Source organism: Octopus bimaculoides, chromosome 6 (genome assembly GCF_046866305.1).
Source record: "Octopus bimaculoides isolate indiv1 chromosome 6, ASM4686630v1, whole genome shotgun sequence".
Lineage (NCBI taxonomy): Eukaryota > Metazoa > Mollusca > Cephalopoda > Octopoda > Octopodidae > Octopus > Octopus bimaculoides.
Window position 1 is genome coordinate 10,020,930 of NC_142933.1, and position 22,500 is coordinate 10,043,429.

Genomic DNA, 22,500 nt, shown 5'->3' on the forward strand with positions numbered 1-22,500 from the left:
TATATATAATATATATATATATATATATATATATATACATATATATATATATATAATATATATATATATATATATATATATATATATATATATATATATATATATATATATATATATATATATATATATATATATGTATATATATATATATATATATATATATATATATATATATATACATATATATATATATATATATATATATATATACATATATATATATATATATATATATATATATATATATATATATATACATATATATATATATATATATATATATACATATATATATATATATATATATATATATATATATATATATACATATATATATATATATACATATATATGCATCCCAAAAGTTCACATTTGTATCTACTTTTTTTCTGAATTACAAAGCAATTACTATCAAGCTGAGTAATATGTAAGCAACATTTTGAAACTTGAAATTTATCATTTATCACAATATATATTTCAACAATACGGAACTTTTATCTATCAAAATTAGTCTCATTGCAATGAACACATTTTTGCCAACGAGTTACAAGTTTGTTTATTCCGGTAACATAAAAATCTGGAGTTCTCGAACTGATGTCCTTTAGGTATCGGTTTTATTTTTGAACTCCTTCTCTCACAGGAAACCCTGGAGGCGCTTGAAAAACTGGTAGTCGGTAGGGGAAAGGTCTGGGGAATAAGCTAGGTGTGGAAGAACTTCGTAACCAAGTTCCCTCAACTTCTGGAGCGTCATTAGTCAAACGTATTGTCGAGCATTGTCATGAAGATTAGCAGTTTTTCGTTCATTTCGGCAATTTCACGGCAATATGTTTCTGCAGTAATGGTTTTTCCGGGTTTTAAGAAGTTTTAGCGGATGAGACTAGCAGTACACAATTAAACAGTCACCATAACCTTCTTTTCGAAGAGCTCGGGTTTAGGGAAGGTTTTCGGTGCTTCATTTTGGTCCAACCACTGCGGTGAACGTATTTTTATTATTGTACAGAATCCACTTTTCATCGCAAGTTACTATACGATCGAAAAATAGATTGGTCTGGTTACGGAGAAGAAGCGACGAGCAAATATCATAACCACGGATTTTCTTATTTTCATTCAAATCGTGTGGTAGCCATTTGTCGAGGTTTTTTGTTTTCTGATCGCATGCAAATGATTGCAGGCAGTTTTCTGGTTAACTTGAAGTTATTTTGCCAGTTCTCAAATGGTTTTACGTGGATCTTTTTCAACGACGGTCTTTAATTGATCATCATCGATGATAGATGGGCGTTCACTACGCTCGCGATCTTCAAGGCCCAGGTCTCCACTGCGAAATCGTTTAAACCATTTTCGAGCTGACCACTCACTGGTCATTTCCTCACCAAACGTTTCATTGATATCGCGAGCAGTTTCAGCTGCTTTACGGCCATTTTGAAGTTGAAAAGCAAAATTGCTTGAATATCGCTCTTTGACAGTTCCATTTCCAATGATTGTAACAAGGGTGAAAAAAATATCAATATTAATTTATTGATGCATCTGGACAAATCTATGCCTGTATTATCAGTCAATTGCAAAAACGTGTTAAAAAAAAAAAGGAATTCAAAACTCAGTAAAAATCCGGTACAAATTCTTCATGGTCCAAAACATTGCTTACTTTTTACTCAACCTGATAGTTCGATTATTTACAATTAAATTTGTAATTTCAGATGACTATGAAACGACTATTTACATTTTGCTTGTTGTCTTTGACAACAATAACAACTTTAATAGGAGCTTTCAGTGAAGGTAAGTATCCACTCGGATATAAAAAAAAAAGATACCGAATAATTAAACATTTGTAAATTATATGCGCGCCTATTGTTTTTTCAAGTTAATCAATCAATCTTTTCGTGTAACATTTATTAATATTTCCTTTCTATTATCATAAATTGATAATATGCATGTATATTTGCATAAAAAAGACACAGACAGAGGAAAATCTTATGGGTTAAACCATCTTATAGAATGAATGTAGCTACTACATGAACATAGGAAATTGTTGAAATAAATAGACAATCACTTGACACATTCACACAAATATCATAGGATCTTCAATAGAAACAAGGTTAAAGTTAGCTATAGTTGCCACCCCAATATAGGGTCGATAATACTCAGTCACAATTAAAAGAAATTCACTAGGTCTGTCCCTCGAAAAACACTAACTGTAGATCTCCACTACTGCCGTCCTCTAACTAATAACAGTCTTGAAAAAGTACTCATGTACAAGGCCAGAATCATGGAACCTGACGAAGTAACAAAGACGGAGTGACGGGCAACTCATTTAAAAATAGATTCACACGACACGTGGCGTCATTCAGGGACAACAATTTAAAAAAACATGCCAGACCTCCGTCCCAATATTATATAGATATTGAAAGAAGAAGTAAGCAACCACCAGATAACATGGAGCCAGAAAATACTGCGGACGGGGTATAAGCTAAATATAATCGAAATCAACAGGTAACATCTTAAATATTAGGGATGAAACCTTCTCTCCTTGCATGCACAAACAATATTTCACATTCTGACATTTCAAAGAGGAACAACCATCCACTCCACCAATGCCACATGGATAGTTTCCTTCTCTGAATGCGAACATTGAATATATACAACATACGAACTCCATGCATAGAAGATGGCGGTGCCCCAGCATGGCCACAGCTCATGAGCTGAAACTAGATAAAATGAAAACAAAAATGATAAAATGAAAAAGATATATTCCCCATCCCCGATGAACTCCCTCGGCACAAAAACATGCGAACATCACATATAATATAATATAATGTATGGAAATTCACCATTCAACATGGTTTTTACCCCAAAAGTCACACCAAAAGAAAGTAATCGTTCAAAAGGCGTCATCCAAGAGTAGCGCTCCTTGATTCCGTGTTTTTTTTTACGAGCCATTTTGTGAATTTTCGAGATATTTTGTGTTTTCATAAAAAATAGAGACGAGCACTATTTCTTCATGTGATCAGCTTTAAAAATTGTTAGGATATTAAGATGATTTTATTAACATGAAACTAATGGTAGCCTTAATACAGAAATAAAGAAATTTTATCCACCAATGCAGTGCTGTGTACTCACTCTCACTGTTCGACATTTGCGTATGTTGACAGATCGTTATATTTGTTACCTAGAATGACTTATAAGATATTACCAGGTTTCGATGATTATGTCAATCTTATCAGCTATTAAGAATTGAAAGTCAAGGATTAGGGAATAATTAAAAAATTAGAAATAAAAAATAGTGTGTTCTCATATTGTGTGCAGAGTTAAGAAAATGTGTAAAATTTCATCTTAGTGTCTGATCTTGTATATGTTGTCTATGTAGGGGTCTGGAATGGAATTCAAAGGATCAAGTTTCAAGAATTCGTTTGAAATGAAAAGAATTCTTCTGAATTGAATAGCGAGTATTTATTCAGGATATGGCCGGCTGGCAGCGCGCGCGTACACGTGTCTTTTGTTTTCTTGGGGTATGCTGTTTTGGGGAAGCAAATATTTTTGTGTCAAACATTTTAAATTTCTTTTTTATTCAGAAAAGGTTAGCTGCGTGTATATACTGTGTTAAATAGGTTTCATCGGGGGTGGGTGAGGGTGGGGCAAGAATTTTATTGAGTTATCAGTTAACAAGTTCCTTTTTTACTGAGAATACGATCAGCTGTGTGCGTATATTGTGTTAAACGGATGTCAAAGATGATCGATAATGGATTTGAAAGAGTTTCGGACGATGTATTTTTCAACTGCTTTGTGGTGCGTCTATGTATGTTTTTTTTTTGTCGTATGCGTTTATTTTTCTGGTATGTGTGTTTGTTTTTGTAGTGTGTGGTTTGTTTTTTTTGTTTCTGTGCTTGTTTCTTTGTTTTATTTTGTGGTGTGTGTGTGCGTGTTGTGTTTTTGAAAATATGTTGATTTGTATGTAAGCTTGTTTTGTGGTATGTGCGGGTTGGTCTTTTGAGAATAAGTAGTAGTAGTAGAAGTAGTTTTTGTTGTTGTTGCTGTGTTTGTATTTGTTTGATTTTTGCTGTGTGCGCGTGTGCTTTGTTTTTTTAGGAACATTTTGTTTTGTGTGATTGTATGTGTTTTTTTGTTTTGGGGAAGGTATTATTTTTGTGTCAAAAATTTATTGAAGTGTAGAATTCTTTATGCGTGCCTGTGTGTAAAATATGGATCCTTATATATGGATTGATTTTTAATTGTGGTTCATAATTGTTGAGGAATTGTTTCATTTATTTATTTATTCTCTGTTATTGGGTGAACGAGTCCGAGAATTTGTAGAGGGGGAAGATGAAAAGGTGGGTAGATCCATTCCTGTAAAATCTACAATATGACAGAACAAAGCACTAGACACCTGCCGTGAGCATATTGTGAATTTTCCTCTTGAAAATTGAAAACAGAAACATCAAATCAAACTTCACAAAACATGATTGGAAGAGCATTTTGGTCTGAAATAACCATTAAAGAAGCCGATAAAGTAAGTATAGTAGTCACATGGACATAGAGTACAATAAAGGTCTAGTACTTACAACGTTATAAGACACAATTATTATGAAAAAGGAATCAAGAATAACGGTCAATCACCGAACTTTTCTAAAGACGTACCACAAAGGTATAACCAACAAAGAAGTCGAGTACAATTTTACTGTATACCGTAAATACACAAATACAAATTAATAAGTGATGTTTGTAAATCCTCGACAGATACATATACATACATTTAGCGTCTCCATTTAAAGCTCAGACTAATCATTGCAGGCCTTGCATGTGAAACTCACAGACTAAGCAACTTCTTGGACATTCTCGTAAAGCCCTTACTAAAACATGTACTGAACGACATATGACATGACATAGACATGCTGAATTATCTGCCCAAAACGATAAGTGAACACAGAATTTTTGTTTCTTTTGACGTTGTTAACTTATACACAAATATAGCTCATGACTATGGAATAATTGCGATCCAATACTGGTTAGACACATACCAATCTGAACTACTGACACGCACTGAAAAAAACAAAACAAAAAACTTTATCATTGATCAGCTCAAGTTCATACTACAAAACAACTACTCCACCTTGATCAGCATACCGACAAATACCAGGAACTGCACTGGGTACGAAGGTAGTTCCTACATATGCAAGTATAGTCATGGGATTCCAGGGACAAAAACAATTTACAACTAATCTGTTCTAGTATTTGGAGGCCCTCTTCATACACTACTTAAAAATTAATCGGAGAAGGAACATGTATAGTTGTTTTATCTTATGACAAGATAACCCTGATACGCTGTCAAAAATTCAAAAATATGCTGGGCAATCTAAGCAACAACATCCAATGGAGTTTAACTTCAAGGAACTTGCCTTTCTAGACATTTCTGTCACAAACACGGATAGGAAAATAGAAACGGACATTCTCCAGAAGTCTACGGATTCCAAGCAGTACCTTCCGTTTACATAATGTCACCCAAAACACACAAAATTGAACTCTCCTTCTAAGCTACCAAAGCGGATATGCACAATAGTATCAGACACATCTAAATGTGAAAAAAGACCGGATGAAATGAAGAAAATATACAGCCAAAGAGGATTCCCTCTAGACTTAATGTCCAATGGAATAGACAGAACAAACATTGACATCCAGGAACTAAGGAAAGCAAAAATCAAAACATCTATATGTGTGTATATATAAATATATGTATATGTGTATATAAATATATGTATATTCATGTGTTTAATTATGTATGCATATGTTCTATGTCTATATTAATCTATAATTGTATATCTATGTATATATACGTACGATTCTATAGGTATGAATATATGTATATAACTATATCTGTTCTTATGAATTTTAAACAATATTTAATGAATGCATACTAATATTGTTTTTCCATATACTTACCTTATTTGATTTAATCTATCCCAATCTACAATACTAATTTATATTAATCTATTCGTCCTTTTCTTATATATTTGAACCTTTAGTCTTTGGTTTGATATTTTTTCTTATTCATATCATACTTAGTCTCTATAAATATATGGTTTTTCTTCTATTTATACCAAAGCTTTCTCCTAATTATTTCTTAATATCTTAATAAATCTCGCTTTTCATCTTAGAAAACTATTTAATTAATTTATTATTTAGGCAGAATGGTATACATATAAGATTCCAGTGCCTTGTGAGTAAGTTCTAATAGTATTTAAAATTAGTCATTCCAAGTATAGAGTTTGTACACGGTGATATTGAATCGAGGTTAATATTTAAAGTGACTCACAACATTTGTGTCATTTGGTATGGCTACATCAATGATCTGACAGTATTTGTGTCTCTTATTCAGTATGATAATATCCGGCCGACGGTGTTCAGTCACATGATCCGTCTGAAAATCATAGTCCCAGAGTATCGTTACTACGTTTCCCCACCTCCTGCACAACTTTACTTGGTATATGCTCATACCAGTTCTCTGATACTTCATATTGGTATTTAGAGTATTATTACAAATGAAGATACATACACACTTTATTGTGGCGGCGCTTGTGTTCTTTTTGTGCAAGGCTCTTACATCCACTTACCAAGTTGGTCACATTTTCCACACTCTTTCCACAGAGACTGCATTTCTGGGTGTCAGAAGTTTTATAGATGTTATACTTCACTGAATTGGTAGTGAAAGCCTGGTCTTGTGCAGCAATGATCAGGATTTCGGTGGTACGCTTCAAATCACCTCGCTTAAACCATGCCCACGATGCTGTATCATCTTTAACGTCCTGTGTATTCCTTTCAAACTCTCCATACCATCTTCATCCTTTCTGATATGCCTCGCTGACCTTGAATTTCATTTCTCTGTGTAGAATGTCATCCAACTCCAAAATCCTTACATATCTATGCCCAATGGTGTCGGGTTCACCCATGGTTTCTCCTGATGGTAACTGCAATCCTCCGCAAGCTGCTTTCTTCCCTCTTTTCATATTAAGTACTGAGCATTTGGTAATCCCAAATTCCATACCGATGTTCCTACAACACTTCTGGACTGTTTTGGTAAAGGGGTAAAGGAATCTATCAGTTTTCCAAAACAACTGGATTAGGAGGTAAATGATCCCTCTGAATTTCATATATGAATTAGAAGGAAGCAAAGTATATGATTTCCGTTGGATATTATCGAAACCATCTTTATCTTCTAGTTTATAATAAATTTATCTCAGAAAATACCTATATATATATATATATATATATATATATATATATATATATATATATATATATATATATATATATATATATAATATAATACTTAATAGATATTATTATACCTATTTCTATTTAGATTGTGATGGATGTTCAGTTGAGGGCCAATGCCACAGTTACGGAGAGATATGGTTAGAAAAGACAGACATAATGTGTGCCTTAAAATTATGCCGTTGGAAGAGTGAAACTAAATGGAGAGTATATACGAAAACTGTGTGTAAGTTATATATATATATATATTTTCTATTTTCTCTCCCTGTTTATTTTTGTGTTCCTTTCTGTCGAAGAGCGTAGGCTCGAAATGTTAACGACTTTCTCACTTCCCAAACTAATACATCTGTTTGTTGTGTACACACCCGTCTTCGTCTTTTTTTTGGGGGGGGGGAAATTCTCACTATATATATATATATATATATATATATATATATATATATATATATATATTCTCTTTTCCAATTTCGAGTGTAGTGCCCTTCAAATTTTCTTAGAATCTTCTGAATTATTATTTCATATATGGACAAGGTGGACCACCCAACCAAGTTTTATAATAATTTAAATGAACGTTAAACTGTGTTTATCAATGCAGAATATTTATCTTAGAAATGTGCTAACCATCGGATATCGAAACCCATCCTCCACCAACATTGCCATACAGTCAATGCCACAGACTCTTCTATGCAAGGATTGGTTAATAGAGTCATCAATGGCATCGCCATGGAGGACGTGTTCAGCAAAGAAGGAGATGAATAGTCGGATACGAGATAAAGCCGACGATTACGAATTATCTTAATAAAATCTTAAATTAATCTCGACCTCACCAATCAAATTTCAGTGCTGTCACAACGCATTTAATGATATTCGGATACCCACACTGATTTAATATACGCAATTTATTAACAAAAGCTATGCATATGTATTGATGCATACGCTCCTTTGAATGCGAATACCCACACACGACAAATCTTCGCATCAAATAAGCACAAACATACACGTAAATTACTTCCATAAATGTTATACGCAACACCTCTATTATACACTGTTACATTACACTTAAGTCAAAATAGTATTTAGTTTTGTAATCATGTCCTCAGCCCTTGCAAAAAAATAAGCAAAAAATATATAAGAACACTAGTTAGTAACATTATTTAGTGAGGTTTTTTTTATCACGCAGCATTAAGAATACCTTAAGATGTTGAGTAGGTTCACTAAATGATAACTTTTATAAGGTGTGAAGGTGCGTGGCTTAGTGGTTTGGGTATTCGGCTCACAGTCCTGAGTCGGATTCCCGGCTGTGCATTGAGTACTTAACCAATACACTTTATTTCACGTTGTCCCAGTCCATTTAGCTGGCAAAAATAAATTGCACGTATAATTCGAAGGGTTAGCCTTGTCACATTCTGAATCTCCCTCAGAACTACGCTGAGAGCACGCATATCTGTGGTCTATTCAGCCACTTGCACGTTAGTTTCACGAGCAGGAGTTTTTGTTGATCAGATCAAGTGGAATGTTGAATGTCGTAAACGGCATAGTGTCATTTTTACACTCAGAATCAAATAGAATGCTTCAAATAGCTTTCATACTACTGGTGTATATGTTAATTGAAATGCGTGCTATCTCTCCTTTAAAAAGCGAGATACAGAATATTCACATGTTCAGTTTAATCAATTCCTATTTTAGGAATATCGGGTTCATTCCCACTGCGTGGAAACTTGGGCAAGTGTCTTCTACTATAGCCTTGGTCCGACCAAAGCCTTGTGAGTGGATTTGGTAGACGGAAACTGAAAGAAGCCCATGGTATATATGTATATATATATATATATATATATATATATATATATATATATATATATATATATATATATATATATATATATATATACATATATAGCATGGGCTTCTTTCAGTTTCCGTGTGTGTGTGTGTGTGTGTGTGTGTGTGTATATATATATGCATGTTCTTTGCCATAGCTTCATATTGCTTATGAAACATTAAGCAACATGGAGCTATGGCAAAGAACAAATCAAGTTTCGATTAGGGAGTAAATATTTAAGAAAAAGTGGAAGTGGATTGGTAGCACAATTAGAAAGGATCCACCGAATGCAGCGAAAAGTGCTTTACAGTGGAATCCAGATGGATATAGAAAGAGGGGTAGGCTTAAGAACTCGTGGCGTAGATCAACACAAAAGGAAGTAGAGAAAAGGGGACATTTATGGCAGAGTATAAGTACAGAAGCGAAAAATTATGCGACATGGAATTCAATTATAAGTGGCCTATACTCCGCGTTGGAGTGTTAAAGGCAAGAACATATATGCATGTGTGTGTCTGTGTTTGTCCTCTCAACATCGCTTGACAACCGATGCTGGCGTGTTTACGTCCCCGTAACTTAGCGGTTCGGCAAAACAGACCGATAGAATAAGTACTAGGCTTACAAAGAATAAGTAATGGGGTTGATTTGCTCGACTAAAGGCGCTGCTCCAGCATGGCCGCAGTCAAATGACTGAAACAAGTAAAAGAGTAATAAATTACGCTTAATAAAAAACTAGACAAGAAAAACTAACGGTGAATTGGCAAAATAGTTAGCAAGTCAAGCAAAATGCTTATCGGAATTTCTTCTGGTTTTCGAGTTTGACTTTAAACTCCACCGAGGTCGTCTTTGAATTTGATCCCTTCCAGTTCGATAAAACAAGTAACTCTGGTGCATTAGAGTCGATGTAATCAACTTACCCGATCTCCTGAAACTGCTGGCTTTTTGCAAAAGCTTTAAAACATTATAGTCCTAATTATGTCAAAGATAATTTTTTTAAATATTAATAATAAATAATTTATTTTTTTTGTCAACAACAGATTGTCGGGACAATTATGGCAATTGTGTTACCCACGGTAAAACTTGGGCGAGCTTGGAAAATACAGAATGCTGGACTCGCACGTGCTCGATTACCGGAAGTAATAGCGTTCGAGTCATATCAAAATCAGGGGGACAGTGTTTTGACAGGTGAGTGTATATTTTGACTATCTAATTTAGCTTATATAATGTATTTCCTCCATATCACTGTTGAAGTGTCTTTGTAATACATGTTCTCTTCTGATCTACATCTAGCTCCAGTTAGTTCTCATTCAGACGTTGAAATATAAATGTAACCATTTCCGGTTAGCTTTTTCAACTGACAAACCAATGAAATCCTTTTATTATTTTTTATTTAAAAAGGTGTTTCGTTTTCAGCGAAGTCTATGACAGACTGTTTTCTGTTTCTTAAGTAGGACAGAATTAAAGTTGAAAACACACACACACGCGCACGCACACACGCACGCACACACGCATACACACACACACACACACACACACACACACACACGCACGCACACACACACACGCACGCACACACACACACACGCACGCACACACACACACACGCACGCACGCACACACACACACACACACACACACACACACACACACACACACACACACACACACAACATGTTTCCCCTCTTAGCTCCTCAAATTTCTTTGGTCGACTCGGCGCTATATCAAATAAATCTTGCACAATGTGGCGATTAGTGGAACTGAACCTGAAAGCACGTGATTGCAAAGCAAGCCCCTCATATATTTCAGATAGTTTATAAACTACATAGATTACAATGTTAAACAGAAGAGAGAAGACATATTTCCGCTTATGTTTAATTTAGTGTTGTCAGGAGATTAAATATAAGAGAAAAAAGCTATGGAAACATTTTCATGCTCAGATGTACACTGCACAGGCAAACAAGAATGTATATCTATCTATCTATCTATCTATCTATCTATCTATCTATCTATCTATCTATCTATCTATCTATCTATCTGTCTATCTATCTATCTATCTATCTATCTATCTATCTATCTATCTATCTAGGAGGGGAGGTGCGACGACGATCTCGGGCAGAATCTGGGCGTCGACGAGGAACACCTGACCCTCCTGTTCAGGACAACTTTCGGGCTGGGACCTATGGACAACCACCAGAGATCCCTGGCCTGGCAGTGCTATCGAGAAGCATTACCCGTTCGGGATAAGCTGTACAGGTTCGAGACACACCGGACCGACCTACCCGAGATGCGGTCAGAGCGACGAAACGGTTCTGCACGCACTCGTGCAGTGTCCAAAGATTTCCGACCTGTGGGTTATGCCGAACGGCTGCTGTCACGTGTGGGACGAGTCCGCCTGTCAGCCGAGTCTATTGTGCAAATTGCTCCACCACCGTCCCTCAACAGGGAAGGCAAGGCAGTGTTCATCATACTGGTGGCCATGGTGAAAGAATGTGTGTGGTGGACCCGAGCGAAAGGATTAGAGACGAAAACTTACCTCTCTGGCCAATCGCTCATCAACTTTTTCAAGTATCACTTGAAAAGGAAGGTGAGAATAGAGAGGCAGTTTTTGTCTCGTGAAAGTTTCATTAAAAGGTGGGTGAATGTAGCAAAGATGGTGCGTGCGAGTGACGATACCTCTTTGAGCATGATCCTATAAATCGAGAAAAATAATTTTAAAAAAGAGAGAGAGAGAGAGAGCACTTTGCTCTCATGTGTCTATTCCCTGCTGAGTTTACCGTGGTCTTTTCCGTAGGCTTTTCTCTCCATGGATAAACCTAATGTTACCCCATTTTACACTATTGACATTTTCTGTGTTATACGATACCCCCCCCCCCCCTTTTTGCCTCTACCGATCCCTTTTGATCGGATTTTTTATTTTTATTTTACCTTTTTTATTTTTAAAGAAAAGCTTTACAGTTGTATTTGTCCCCTCTGTGTGCAGCCCTGTGTGGCTAATAAAAGATATCTATCTATCTATCTATCTATCTATAATTGTACTTGTATTGTTGTGTGTGTGTGCGCGCGTGCGTGCGTTTGTGAGAGTCAGAAACAAGTCTTCAGTATTCTTGACAATCACATTGTCGCTTCTTTAATGTCACATCAATTTTGGAGAATTATTCATTCTTGATATTATCTCGCCTTTCAATCTTAATTGAGTTCTACTTGCTACCAGCTATTCTCAATAAATAAATAAATAAATAAATAAAAAATAACAAGCAAGCTCATTGCTGATCTCATCATCGCCCTTTCAAACATTTTGATAAAGCGGGAGTTGAATAAAAGCAGGCGGTAGTTAAGCCCAAGTGGCATTTCCCTTTTTTTCTGAAAACTGGAATGCTAGATTGGGATAAGAAGCATTTCACTATGTAGCCTGAGTCTCAAGAATCTCTCCAAAGTTTGTTCAAAGAGGATGTAAGATTGTGTTTGATTTCATGATGACACTAACAGGGAGTCTATCAGTATCTACAGCAGAATAGGTGTGTATTGCTAACTCCATTCTGCAATCTTTTTTTTTTTACATTATATAATCTACGGATATTTTGTGGATTTTCAGATTAGTAAACCCGAAAAATTACAAGGAAGATGTAAAATTTGAACTTTCGGATCAGCAACTGCCATACTACATAAGGTAACCACCTGGATTATATATCCCTCTTCACTTACTAGAACATATGTGTATATATGTATAATATATATATATATATATATATATATATATATATATATATATATATATATATATATATATATATATATATATATATTCGTGTCTGTGTTTTATTGCAATATATATGCGTTTCAGTGTGTGTCTTGTCTGTGTTTCTCCCCACCCCACTGCCCCACAGTCGTTGTTTGTGTGCTTATGTCGGCAGAATTGCCCAATATGATATGCACTAGGATGTTAAAAAGCACTGCTATCGAATCTGTCGATTTCAACTCTTCAGGACATAGCCCCAGCATTGTCGTAGTCAGATGATTGTAACGTGTAAAAGATAAAAGATATTTATGCATTAATGTATATGTATATATATATATATATATATATATATATATATATATATATATATATGAAATAACACACCGAGGAAAAGAATTCCTTCAAAGGGGTGTGTTAAACATCCAATTCACTGGTACTTCAGTTGGATACAATATAAATATTAGTATAATTCAATAATAAAGATAAATGAAATATAGAGATATTCTATTGATATTCAATAATTTATTTCTGCTACATTATTACATTAAATACTATATGTATAATATATAGCATAACATGATATTATATAAAACAAAGTTATAAAAACCGTAAAAGTCTAACAAATTATTTCGACTTATATATATATTTTTTGATATGCAAAGTGACAGTTCAATTAGATATAAGTCACTTCAGGGTCAATCGGTTCAATCAACTTTTACAATCCAGCCGTCCTACAAATAAATTATTGAATGTCAATAGAATATCTCCATATTTAATTTATCTTTACACACACACACACACACACACACACACACACACACACACACACACACACACACACACACACACACACACACACACATACATATATATGTATATATGTTCGTATAATGATATCTCCACAATGTATTGGTGAGATAAACATGTAATCGTAACCAAAATAGCCAAAATTTCTCCCCAAAGGTCTATAGTAGACTCCTTATGGATCGATCTCCTTGGTTATGTATCAAAAATTTAAATAAGAGTCTTGACGCTAATATCCATTATTATTGAAGTTTATTACCTATGTCAACATTTCTGTAAAAGGTTATATTTAACTGTCAATTCAAGTTAAATAAGTAAATTACGTTACACATCCTCAGGGTAAAAAGTAAAAAGTAAACACCAGAAATATAATCTAAGTCTGATTCATATTCAAATTCCTCCTTAAATAAAAGTCCGTCTTAGGGGAAAAACCCTCATAATATTATCAATTATAAACAATCAAGTATCACAAATTATGGATTCTTGGTAATAGAATCTAAACCAATCGAAATCTATATTATATTATCTCTAGAAACTGTAGTAAAGAAACACAAATACAATTTTATTATTATTGGTAAATTATACATTGATATACCCTGCCTTTAAACCTAATATAATACTATAATGCCCGATCATACTGAAATGTATAATTTATTTAAACCAGAAAAATGTATGTCTAAGATAATGGCTACATCTGAAAGCATTGTATGTGAGTTCATTTATTAACTTACCCTTAGAGAATAATATAAAATATAATTCTAGATTACACAGCGAGCAATATCTCTTACCTGTGTCATAAGGGAAAGATTTCCCAATAATTGACCATTCTAACGAATATTGCTTTTTTCGTTCTTTCAGTTCCCAAATGAATTTACTAAGACTAGTACTCGCTATTTTACTTCTATCTCTAAAGGTACTATAATGGTTAGATATTCTTCTACAGATTTGTCCCGAAGAACACCCCACGTATAGGCTAACATCTGTCTGAGTCTTTACCTTACATTGATAAACTACATTCTTCATTCTCACATTTGGGCCGTCAAACTTCAATCTTCTGGGGTTAATCTCTGTTACTGTAATCATAGTACGATTATTATTATTATTATTATTATTATTATTATTATTATTATTATTATTATTATTATTATTGTTCAGTAGTTTTATTTTTATAACGTGCTTTCACTTCACTACCGAGCGCAGCTCTGTGCGCCTTGGGTATGTGCTGATTGTTATTATTATTATTATTTATATCAAGGTTCTCATCACTATCCTCCCCGATTCCCTTTGATTTAAGTATTTTAAAATTATGGGCTGCAATTATTTGGGCTAAGTTCATAGTGTTTGAGAAACCAAACCTAATGCTATGTGTGTTAATAATTTTACCATAGTGTGAATTCTTTGGGAAATATCTACTTATCACCTCTCTAAACTGTGCAATCAAATTACATTTAACATTTCTACCAAAAGGGACTATGAACCATATATTATCACCTTTAGTGTTATCACAGTCATTAGCATAATTCTTTAAAAATTTTAAATTACCTATGTTACGTTTATGAATATCTCTGTGTTTATTTTCCTTATTTCCGCTTAGCTTATTCTTATACCTATTATTCTTATATGTCTTAATGTTGTTACGATCAGGTTTAACATAGTAAACCTTCTCTTTGTATCCTGCCCTACTTAATGCCGAATTATAGAATTGAGCTTCATTATCAAAAATCCTATCATTTGCAGATAATCTAGAAAATCTTAATGAAATATTTCTTAGTAAATTATCGATAATTTTTCTAGGATGATTACTCCACTTACTTATATATTTTAGGTTAGTGGAAGGTTTATGATATGGTCTATATATCTCATTTTTAATATCTAATGTCAAATCTTTCCCTTATAACAAAGGTAAGAGATATTGCTCGCTGTGTAATCTAGAATTATATTTTATATTATTCTCTAAGGGTAAGTTAATAAATAAACTCACATACAATGCTTTCAGATGTAGCCATTATCTTAGACATACATTTTACTGGTTTAAATAAATTATACATTTCAGTATGATCGGGTATTATAGTATAATATTAGGTTTAAAGGCAGGGTATATTAATGTATAATTTACCAATAATAACTAAAGTTTCTAGATATAATATGATATAGATTTCGATTGGTTTAGATTCTATTACCAAGAATCCATAATTTTTAATACTTGATTGTTTATAATTAATAATATTATGAGGGTTTTCTCCCTTAGACGGACTTTTATTTAAGGAGGAATTTGAATATGAATCAGACTTAGAGATTATATTTCTGGTGTTTACTTTTTACTTTTTACCCTGAGGATGTGTAACGTAATTTACTTATTTAACTTGAATTGACAGTTAAATATAACCTTTTACAGAAATGTTGACATAGGTAATACACTTCAATAATAATGGATATTAGCGTCAAAACTCTCATTTAAATTTTTGATATATATATATACATATATATACATACATATATATATATATATATATATGTATATATATGTATATATGTTCGTTTGTGTCTGTGTATGGGCATATATGTATTTATGTTTATATATAAATATATAGAGATACGTATTTAATATGCATATATATATATATATATATATATATATATATATATATATATATATATATATATATATATAATGTACGTATGGCTAAGTTTTAGTGCATTTTTCTTTTTATATTTTTTATTACAATCCACCATGTATTTACGTAACGAATACCCAATCTCACTGGATATAACCGGGCTTGTTTGGATATCCCCGCCCTCCCTGGACTTACGGAATCACGACCATTATCATTGATGAGGGACTTTTATCCCGCTGTTACATATGTTTAACCTATTTCCTCTCTCTCTCTCTCTCTCTCTCTCTCTCTCTCTCTCTCTCTCTCGCTCTCTCTCTCTCTCACTCTGATGATGGAATAATCACTTTACAGATATACATAATATATATTTCCTATTTTCTTACAATTATCACTTCTTCCCTATCAAGTATTCTATTTTTATCACCCCAAGCCTTACCCATTGGTGTAGACAAAGCCAGATATAATGTTCCAGTACTTAGAAGGTCTAGTAGATTGTCATGATACTAATTAATTTATCACCTTTGTCTAGAATATAGCTACAACTCCCAGAATATTTAATTTTGGATAACTGAAGACTACATTCTCACTATTGTCTTCGAAGTGTTGGTAGCTGGGTCACTACTCTCAATTATCCCCCCCCCCCACTATATCCTCTACCAACCTCTTAATTCCTGATGGTTTGACAGTACATAAACTACTTTCTAAGCTCATTCTACCAAAGAAATAGCAGCAGAATCAATGTAAATATTTGAGCCCCGGTTGGTGATACGAATATGTTAAAGCAGTTGGTTGGTCCCTTGTGTTAGAAGTCTATGTAGTCATCTGCCTAAAATGGTTTTCTAATGTTTTCATTAATCAATTAAAAAAGTCGTTTGAAACGGCTGTAATGAATTGACATCTGTACATCTTTGCTGCACATTTATATTACAGATATATATATATGGTATATAAAATAGTATAATATAAATCTATATATACATTTGTGTGTATGTCTACCTGTGTATCTTTTGTGTATATATATATATATATATATATATATATATATATATATATATACATATATATAAATATATATCAATGTCTTTCTACATTTATGGCAACATCTTAATGTAAAGTTTCCATTAATTAAAATTCACTGAAATTCATTTAGAAGTAGTTATATAATATATTTCTTCAAGGCGAAGATCACATGTAAAATTATATATATAAGAATCTACGTATATATGTGGATATATATGTATATATATATATATATATATATATATATATATATATATATATATATATATATATATGTATACATACAAACATTATGTATATATATATATATATATATATATATATATATATATATATATATATATATATATATATATATCGATATATATATATATATACATACATGCATATAATTTTAATGGAAACTTTACAATGCCATGTTGCTATAAATGTCGAAAGACATTTAAATATTTCAATTATTAATCATAATAATTTTTCATTTATTACAGGACGACTACAGAATGATTTACCTATTGATATTTCTTAATTATTCAAAATAAACTAAAGGTACGATAATGAAATTTGGCACACACGTTTCGGTAGCGCGTCCACCTCCCGGTCGTTTCGGCCCGCACGGTTCCTCCGAGGGTGCTCTTCGCCGAGTGTCCGAGGCGGCCGGTACGTTCACTGTGAAAAAATTAGAGTGCTCAGAGCGAGCCCCGCCGGCTTGCATACGAAAAGCATGGAATGATGGAAAATGGCCTCGTCCGCGCGTCATCCGTCGGTCTCCGTTCACGACGAGGCAATGATCGAAGGGAGCGATCGGGGCCACTCGTATTGCGACGTTAGAGGTAAATTGTCAATTCATTGCTATAGACAAACTTCAAAATGACCACCTTCTGCCTTGATCATAGCCTGGAAACGAGTGGTCAGTGAGTTGTGCTAGCGCCGTACCACATCTTCATGAAATTTGACCCATGAAGATTGAAGGGCTTTTTTCAGATCTGCCACATTTGAATAGGAGCAACCAAAAACATTACTATTTAAGATGGGCTAGGTAGAAAAATCTATAGGATTAATGTCTTGACATCAAGGAGGCCATATTGCTTTGTCCCCCAAACCGCTCAAATACTCTTTGCACAACTTCCGTGTCAAATTACATGTGTGAGTCGGAACCCTATCTTGAGTGAAGTTGTAACGTTGACCAAAGATTTCTGCGTACACTAACGTCACTGTTGATTTTGATGCCAGCATCAATGAAGATCAAGGGAGACTTCGATACATGAGATGCAAGTGCAGCCCACACAATGAATGAAGCTGGCTTCTGACGGTGTAAATGACTCCTGGCATATTCGGGCAGGTCTATTTTCCTGCATTACGTGCATAACGCCTGTCATTAAGAGGTTAGTAGAGGTTATAGTGGGGGGGGGGGAGGAATAATTGAGAGTAGTGACCTAGCTACCAATACTTCGAAGACTATTGGTAACTGCCTCCAAGGTGAAGATCTTCTCATCGGACCAGATCAAAACATTGTTAGCGGTGCACTTCATCTCAGCTAACATGGTTTCAACCCTGTCGAGCCGTTTCTTCTTAGAACCTGCTTAAATTAACTGCTGGTGTAACAAGGCCAGAGTATACCCCTAGTTCGGGCTATACCCGGGGTTAAAAGAGCCTAGGCTAGATTATAACCATGGTAGGCCAATTCATACCCCTCAGGCCAGATTATACCCCCATGATATCAGTAGTGTTGAGTGATATACACCAGAATTATTTAATCTTTCAACAATTTATTCGGGGGTTCAGCTTTGTCAGGTAAGTTAAGTGGAGAAAAATTTCAATCAGTAAAAATATTAGACTTCCACAAAGATCAAAGATTGCTACCACACTTCTCAGTAGTATTTACACATTCAAAATAAAAGCACTTACCCAAAAACATTATAATGCAATTATGACATAATGTTCAATTAATTTTACTTTTCATAATATAATAATAGTCATAACGTCCAGAAACTTCAATTTCTAAAACTATCAAAACCTTGCTACAATATAAATGTTCAATGTTAAACACTGATAACATCAAAATGATCATGCTTGTTTTCAAGATAAAGTGCAATGTTCTGTTGTTGATAGCAGATTCAAGCTTGCGGAATAGGTCAACTGATCCATGAACTACTTTTGTGCGGATGACCTTGTCGCCAGAGCATTTCAACAGATTCACTGTGGCCATGATTTCTACATCGGTTGCCCAGACTCCATCACGAGAGATGCCAGAGTTGCTCACATATTCATTCACATCTTATTTCAAGTAGTCCTGTAGTTTTTTGTCATGCCGGTTTTCATGTGGTGGATGACTTTATCTCTGAGAAGGAAATGGCTGTCCTCTGATCCTGATAGGATGTAGCTGATGGCCCGGAAGTAGCAGTTCCCGTCACCTTTGGTTTTATATGTATGCCGTGGTTGTCGAAGGTCCCTTGTGCATCCATAGTACACATCCTTATCAAACGTAAAGCCAAGAGTGGTGCTATGATACTCCCTCCCTGAACCTGTTTGTGAGTTGAAAGTCTTGGTCTGCTTGTATTTCTGTGAGATGCAGATGTCATCGTTGTCTGGTTCTTCACATGATCTTTTGAGTGTCTTTTGCTTTGGGCTGTCATTGGCAGAGTCACTGGGACAATCAGCAAGGGATTGTTTCTTGTATGCAGTTAGATTTAAGTCCTCTTTAAAATCCTGTGCATTGACGATTTCGAAATATCAAGGGCTTTTGCAGTTTTTCTTGCACTCCTGCGGGAATATCGGTTCATTCCTTCTTCAAAGACCCATCAGGTTATTTGGTACGAATTGATCGATCCCTACCAGAAGGTGGCTTGCTAGAGCTAGAGGTAGTAGCGGACTCTATATATAGTTTCCAGGTATTGAACACTGCTTTACGGCGCACATTTAATTGTTTAGTTATGTCCGTGATGCTCACTCCAGCTATTTTTAAGGCAACAATCTGGTGACGTTTTGCTTTTGACACCATGTTTGTTTATAAACCTATTATAGACGAACGAAACGACAGATACATGAACAAAAGACATATGCAAATCTTTATGTAAAATGTAGATATTAACTGCATCGGTATTCTTTAGGAAGAGTTTTAAACATGGGTAAATCTTTATGGAGTTCGCTGTATATAATAAAGTCATTTCTTATAAAAGGTTTAATATAATGAATAAATAAATAACTAATTGTTGTAACTTTCTATTAATCATAAAGTAGAATTCTTATTTTTATGTTTTATTCTTTAGTTATCAGTGAAGGCGCATGGCTCAGTGGTTAGAGCGTCGAGCTTACGATCGTGGAGTTGTGAGTTAGAACCCCAAGCCAGGCTGCCAGTTGTATTTTTGAGCAAAGACACTTTATTTCACGTTGCTCCAGTTCACTCAGCTGTAGAAATGAGTTGCGACGTCACAGGTGCCAAGCTGTATCGGCCCCTTTGCCTTTCCCTTGGATAACATCAGTGGCGTGGAGAGGGGAGGCTGGTATGCATGGGCGACTGTTCGTCTTCCATAAACAACCTTGCCCGGGCTTGTGCCTGGGAGGGTAACTTTCTAGGCGCAATCCCATGGTCAGTCATAACCGAAGGGGGTCTCATCGTTCAGTGACGTTACAAAAATACACAAATAGCCTGTTTTAGATTATATTTCTATGTAGATATCTCAGTCTTATAATGTAGAATTCTTATGTTTGCTTTTTGTCTATTATTTCATTATCCACTAATGTCAGCAATAATTGAATACAAAAATGACTTTAAATATGTTTATTCTTTATTTTTATAAATCATATTCGTTATCCAATGACATTACCATAAGTTGAATGGTTTCAAACTTGTCGAGCCGTTTATTCTTAGAACGTGCTTAAATTAACTCCTGGTGTAACAAGGGCAGAGTATACCCCTAGTTCGGGCTATACCCGGGGTTAAAAGAACCTATGTTAGATTATAACCCTGGTATATTATCGCCTAGGCCAATTCATACCCCTCATATCGCTTACACCCATGGATACGCATACAGCCTCTCCAACTTATTCCCACCTAACACGTCTACTTACATCAACATGTCCACACGTACACAATGTCTTACACTCTCACGCTAAGACGTATATATACCCAGGCATACTTGCACTCAGACCACGTACATCCAGCGACACAGACACACATGAATGAACTTGCTCTTACCTACACCTTAAGCGCATATATAAACGTATGGCTCTGCTCGAATGCACAACCCTTACATGCCTGTCAGTTCCTCTTTGCTTCACAACTGTCCCTTACGTCTGAGGTTAAATTCAATTTAGACATACGTCTGAGGTTAAATTCGATTTATGCATTCTTTTTGGTAGCTTCTCTGCTACTTCTTCAACAGTTACGATGCAATTTGGTTCCATCTGGGTTTGCAGGACGTCCTCAGTGTCTTTTTCAGATCTCCCAGCACGAGGCTCATCTTGTAGGATGTAGTTTCCAGTTCGGAATTTCTGGAAGCACGCTTGACACTGGCTTACGCTTATTGTCCGATCCCCATACATTCCATTAATATTCCTGGCACTTTCCGTTGCGATGTTGCTTTATTGAACTCATAAAGCAATATATACCGAATATGCTCCTTTGCCATTTCCATTATAGCTTTAAAAAAATAACTGTTAAAATCGGACGATAAAGTGTAGTATATTGCCACTTAAGTGTGGCTGACCCCTAGGGGTGGATGTTACTGTTGCTTTTAGCCCCAGGAGGACATCTCCTCCAGCTGGCTTATCGACACACGACTGTGTCCTGTTTGCCAAGGGAAGTTATCCCTCTCACCAACATCTGCAGCACGAACGTATCCGGATTTCAGGGTTATTTCCCTTCGTCGGCGTCCGACAGCTGCTGACCTTGGTGAGAGAGACAAAAACCTGGCAATCTTATATCTTCTTTTCCAGTGAAATTCTTCACTGATATCGAAAAAGGTGAAAACAAGCAATGTTAATTCTCTAAATGAAGTATTAACAGTAACTGCACGATAAAGTGTAGTATATTGCCACTTAAGTGTGGCTGACCCCTAGGGGTGGATGTTACTGTTGCTTTTAGCCCCAGGAGGACATCTCCTCCAGCTGGCTTATCGACACACGACTGTGTCCTGTTTGCCAAGGGAAGTTATCCCTCTCACCAACATCTGCAGCACGAACGTATCCGGATTTCAGGGTTATTTCCCTTCGTCGGCGTCCGACAGCTGCTGACCTTGGTGAGAGAGACA

At 34.9% G+C, this 22,500-nt stretch overlaps 1 protein-coding gene across 2 annotated transcripts in view; it reads left to right on the forward strand.

Annotated features, from left to right (window-relative positions):
• LOC128248060 (uncharacterized) overlaps positions 1 to 22,500 on the forward strand; it is a 32,063-nt gene that overhangs the window by 5,339 nt on the left and 4,224 nt on the right. Inside the window, exons 2-6 of one of the 2 annotated variants that reach the window (XM_089353406.1) lie at positions 1,695 to 1,773; positions 7,349 to 7,486; positions 10,114 to 10,261; positions 12,669 to 12,743; positions 17,740 to 17,797. In XM_089353406.1, coding sequence (XP_089209532.1) covers positions 1,695 to 1,773; positions 7,349 to 7,486; positions 10,114 to 10,261; positions 12,669 to 12,743; positions 17,740 to 17,755 — 456 coding nt within the window. In that variant the 3' untranslated portion in view covers positions 17,756 to 17,797. The remainder of the gene's footprint in view (positions 1 to 1,694; positions 1,774 to 7,348; positions 7,487 to 10,113; positions 10,262 to 12,668; positions 12,744 to 17,739; positions 17,798 to 22,500) is intronic. The other variant, XM_089353405.1, reaches the window with a different exon arrangement.